This window comes from Limulus polyphemus, unplaced genomic scaffold, assembly GCF_000517525.1.
Source record: "Limulus polyphemus unplaced genomic scaffold, Limulus_polyphemus-2.1.2 Scaffold2251, whole genome shotgun sequence".
NCBI lineage: Eukaryota > Metazoa > Arthropoda > Merostomata > Xiphosura > Limulidae > Limulus > Limulus polyphemus.
In genome coordinates, this window is record NW_013667861.1 from 60432 (window position 1) to 65408 (window position 4977).

General features: G+C 34.3%; 1 protein-coding gene across 1 annotated transcript in view; it reads left to right on the top strand.

Annotated features, from left to right (window-relative positions):
- The window catches only part of LOC106466413 (4-hydroxybutyrate coenzyme A transferase-like), a 42501-nt gene that overhangs the window by 35220 nt on the left and 2304 nt on the right, over window positions 1-4977 (top strand). Inside the window, 3 exon segments of the mRNA XM_013926701.2 lie at window positions 1507-1532; window positions 2483-2698; window positions 4852-4907. Of these exon segments, the coding sequence (XP_013782155.1) occupies window positions 1507-1532; window positions 2483-2698; window positions 4852-4907 (298 nt within the window).

Below are 4977 nucleotides of genomic sequence, written 5' to 3' on the forward strand. Positions count from 1 at the left end.
CTTATCTTTTATGTATGTATGCAGGAATTTTCCATGTAGTAAAACTTGTCTGATAGTTATGGAACTTTCTAAAATCAAACAGATCAGGCATTTGATTTTTTATGACAGACAACTCGCATGTAGTTATAATATTTGTCACAATTATACAAATACACACACGCACATCCTAAAATTCTATTAGCCTTGCTGTTAACAAAACACTGCCTCAGTGACTTGAGTGATTTATTTACCATTATGCTAAGATACTTTTATTCAGTCATACTCTTGAGAGTATATTGTAACTTCTCTTTCACCTTTTCTTGAACTAGTACTCCTGTTTTCAATAAGGTCTTTAGTTTCCCCCAGTTTCATTCTTTTCTTCCTGTAATCAGTTTATTACAACATTATTTCTCTCTTCATTTCCATTACAGTTCTTCCTCTTAGATATTTAGTTTTTTCTTGTTTCACAAAGACTTTTATGTTTTTTCCAAATTCTACTTATTTTCGTGTCTTCTAGTATCTTCCCCTTTTTTCCATTCCTTTCTTAATTTTGCATTGTCTTTCCTTATTTTTTGTTTCCTTGAAAACACGTCCAGTTATTTGTTTTATCTTTTTTACATTCTCTAATCTTTTTGTTCTTTCTTTCTAACACTTTGTAATCTCATTAATACGTTTTCTCGTGTATTCTCTTAGTCAGCTTCAAATACTTTTTTTTGCTACCAGCTCTCATCCTTCCCTTATATGCTCCTAGTTTGTGCTCATCCTCTACAAGTTTTTTAACTGACCTACACTACTATTTCTCTTTCCAACTTGTATTCCTCGCAATCAACTATCAATTTTAATATTACAATCGTTGTTCTAGTTATTTACCTCTCCATCCATTGCTGATGTCAAACACAGTTTTTAACCATTTACATTCAGTGGTGCCCCCATCACCAAACACTACTAATTATGTATAACTAAGTAATGTTTTTCTGGATCATTACAGACTTATTTAAGTTTTAAAGACTTGATGAAGCTCTAAAGAAATTTGTTGGAGCCAGTGTTAAGTGATTACTTGTCTTACGTATTCATAGTGTTTGAAAACAACACTAAATTATTATGGTTGGTTAAACCATTTCTCTATAGCATAAGAAGCTTTCTGCCATTTACAGGAAAAAAAAATGCACATTGCCAGAATGAAATTCTGAAACACACTTACCTCTTCTAATACTATAGCTTTATCCCAACAAAAGTTTCTCTTCTCTGCCCACCTAAGCATTGGTATGAATCTTACCTCGTTTGCTCCAGCCATTATACCCCACTATATTGTCCAAAGCAAGTTAAATTTTGTGATTCTCTCAATTCTACATCAAGTACCCCATATCCTAGATCTTTATATAAGCTCTTCGTTATGACTTCCTATTAATTTTTCTCGATGCCAGAACGTTACAGCGATGGTTTTACATGCTTGCTGCAGGTTTCTCTTCAGTGTTGAATGGGTTAAGTTATACCTGTGCTTTAGACGATTCCTTCTTTTTTTTATAGACCTGTCTTCCTCGGATATGAAGTTCGTAGCCTATTTTCTTTATTTTATTAGATAACGAAAATGAAATTTTGAAGTAATAGTTTTTCAAAGTAATATTTTGTGTTTATTTCTCTTATTTTTCAGCTACCTTTTCATCTTTTTCATTTGGTTCCCACTCGGTGTCAGGTGTTGCCTGATCAGGTATGCTTCCTTCTACAGCATCATAATTCCAGTGACAAGACTTGGGACTTCATCTGCCTAATTGGGGTCTGGATAAATATGTCTTGTTCTGATGATGCTAGGATTTCACCTATATGGCTGGTCGGCCTTTACTGGCCAAGAATTAGATTTTATATTGTCTGGGTGAAGAGCATACCTGTTCCAGAAGTAGTGCTGACCCCACTAGTGTGCTGTTACTATATCTCATTTTCACACACCTCGTTTCTGCACAGGCACTTTCTGTGTGGATCTTGCCCTTGCTGGCCCCTCCACCTTTTCAATGTGAGATGCTAGCTATAGTGTGAGAGGTGGTAAGTGTGTTTTTCGGAAGTTAACATTTTCCTCTACCAAAAATGTATTTCCGATGATACTTATCTCCTCTCACACTCTCCTGCCCTTCCTTTCCACAAAGTGCCTAGTTTCGGGTCTGCTAATTGGCATGTCTCGAAAAGTGAACAGGAAGTCATAAGGGGGAGCTTATATACAGATCTGGGATACGGGGTGCATTGATGTAGGTGGAGAGAGTCACAAGATTTAACTTGCTTTGGACAATATAGGGGGGGGGGTATAATGGCTGAATCAAGTGAGGTAAGATTCATATCAATGCTTAGATGGGCAGAGAAAGACACTTCTGTCGGGATAAAGCTACAGTGACAGCAGAGGTAAGTTTTATTGGAAATATATTTTCGATAGAGAAAAATGTTAACTTTCAAGGTATTTTGTACTCCTTAAATGCTAAAATCACCAGACTTATTTAAATGTTTATCTTTACTGCAGGTATTGGTTCCATTCCGGATGCTGTTCTGGCCAGCTTGAAAAGTCACAAAGACCTGGGAGTTCATTCTGAAATGTTCAGCGACGGTGTTGTAGACTTGGTAGAATCGGGCTGTATCACTAACAACCAAAAGAAGATCCAACCAGGGAAAATTGTGGGTAGTTTTACAATTGGCACTCGACGTTTGTTTGATTTCATGGATAACAATCCGTTCATTAGTAAGTAAGAGTTATATTTTTTAAAATTAAGAAAACTACGTTAATAAAATAATTTCTCGGGTATTAATCCTTCCTTGATGGATTGGTCGTTTTGCATGACCTTGAAACATCACAAAGTTATTCATATTATAACTGAATTTACAAAGTGTATCATCATAAAATTTGGCAAGCTTTTAGTAAACATTACAAGTCTATTGAACACAAAACATCACAATTTTTAATAAAATATTTATAGTAAACATTTCAATTTTTTACCTTTATACAAAATGTTTTAAGTGCCTGGCATGTACCATGTACACAGTTTATTCTTCCTTGAAAATCAGTACATCACAGCTAGTACACTTTACCAGATTACTGTACTCTGATATGGCATGAAATTGTGCACTCAAATGGTATAGTTAAATAGGCCTAGTTTTTTGTTTTTTTTATCCCAGTTCTTTGCCAAAACAAAAATTCATCTACCTTTCAAATGTGCATTTTAGAAAAATGTAATACGTAACTCGTTAAAATAGACTGTAAAACAACTGTAATTTAACCATTTTTTTTTAACTTAGCTATATTGGTAAATTTTGATGATTAATGAAAAAAAAATGTGATTCAGACTTAAGTATAGTTTCAGTATGAAACAAAGCATGTTTCCTGATTCATAATTCAGTTTGTTTGACTTTGGAGAAGGACATTTTTCCTTTAGGCCAATAATATTATGTAAAAGGAGATATGATAGTTACTTTATTGATACTGCATGGAGAAGTTTTAAATATATTTCATTCTGAAAATATAAACATGGTTTTGATGAGATATAACCCTTGAACATCCTACATAGAATTAACCATGTGAAAAGCAAGGCTGCTTTAGGAACCTTTAAACTTTGACCTTGTGTCTTATTAATCGGCATTGCAAAACAAATTCTAACTGGGACTTGGAGCCTTCTAAATTCAATGGGGTAAAAACTTGGTAGCAAAGGAATTCTTGGAATGAAGACACTGTAAATCACCCAACTGAATTCCTAAATTCCCTTGAACCACCAGGGATGCCAGAGGTCACATTCCGAAGTTAAAGGTTGGTTCACCATTAATGTTGTTGAGAAATCTTGATCCTCCAAAATTATGTAATGGCACAAGTTTAGTTGTCAAGACTTTACTGTCATTGTTATTGATGCAACAATTATAACTGGTCATGACAAGGTTGAAGACAACAACTGTAACTGGAACACCGACAGTTGAGCTGTAGGTGAAATCCTGTCCGGGAACCTTTACAATAATTGATCATTTTGACGTGCAAGAATTGCTCTTTTACACAACCGTTAATAATTTTGAAAAATATTCGGGAACACCTTTTCCTTTAGCTCTTCTGCATCCTTAAGTAAGTTACCACATTTGTCTGGAACAGTAATGTAACTGATTGATTGATTGATTGGAAACTTTCCAACACTAACTTAAGAAGTTTCCGAGGTAAACCGTTTGCTTTTGTATCACCAAAGTTATTAAAAACAGAGAAAAATAAACCACAAATTAACGTACATTACACGTTCAAGGTAAACAACATTGTTGGCCTAACAACAATATCGTGATAGTTTTTTTGCTAAGTGACAATGTATTCTCTGTTGAGTATTGCCAAAAGGAGTATGACACAAAGACAGAAACTGAATTAATGGCCAAAAATTAGTTTTTGTCCTTGTGGGATTTCTGCCTATTCACATTACTTCTGGGGACTGTAGGAGTCACCAGGCTAAGTTTGATGGTGATTAGTCAAATAGTGTGCGAGTAGTTAGCGGACAGACAAACATACAGTTTTGCTTTCAAATACCTTTAGATGATATTGATTCATTAATGCAATAACAAAACCATCATACTCAATAAGATGTGACTAAAACATAGATAACTGTTTAAAAAAACAACTTTGTATGTATATTAAGGCTGTGTATGAATACAGTTTTAGATTTTCTAGGACTAAAACATTCTTTTTTAATATTTACGGTAATCCAGAAGCAAGAGGATTTGTTTAAAAAACAAAAGTTACATTCGTGGTACATCACAGTGCTATTATTTTAGGACCACAGTTTACAGCAAACATTTTAATTTTTTTTTTTCTTTTATAAATCATACGGTAAGAAATATGGGAAATAACTGCCTGTACATTTTTTTTTTATCAAGTGATGATGGATGTTGGATATGTGAACAGCATTCCTATAATTGCTTCAAACCCAAAGGTCACGGCAATCAACTCCTGCATTGAAATTGACCTTGCAGGTCAAGTTGTATCCGACTCCATTGGTACAC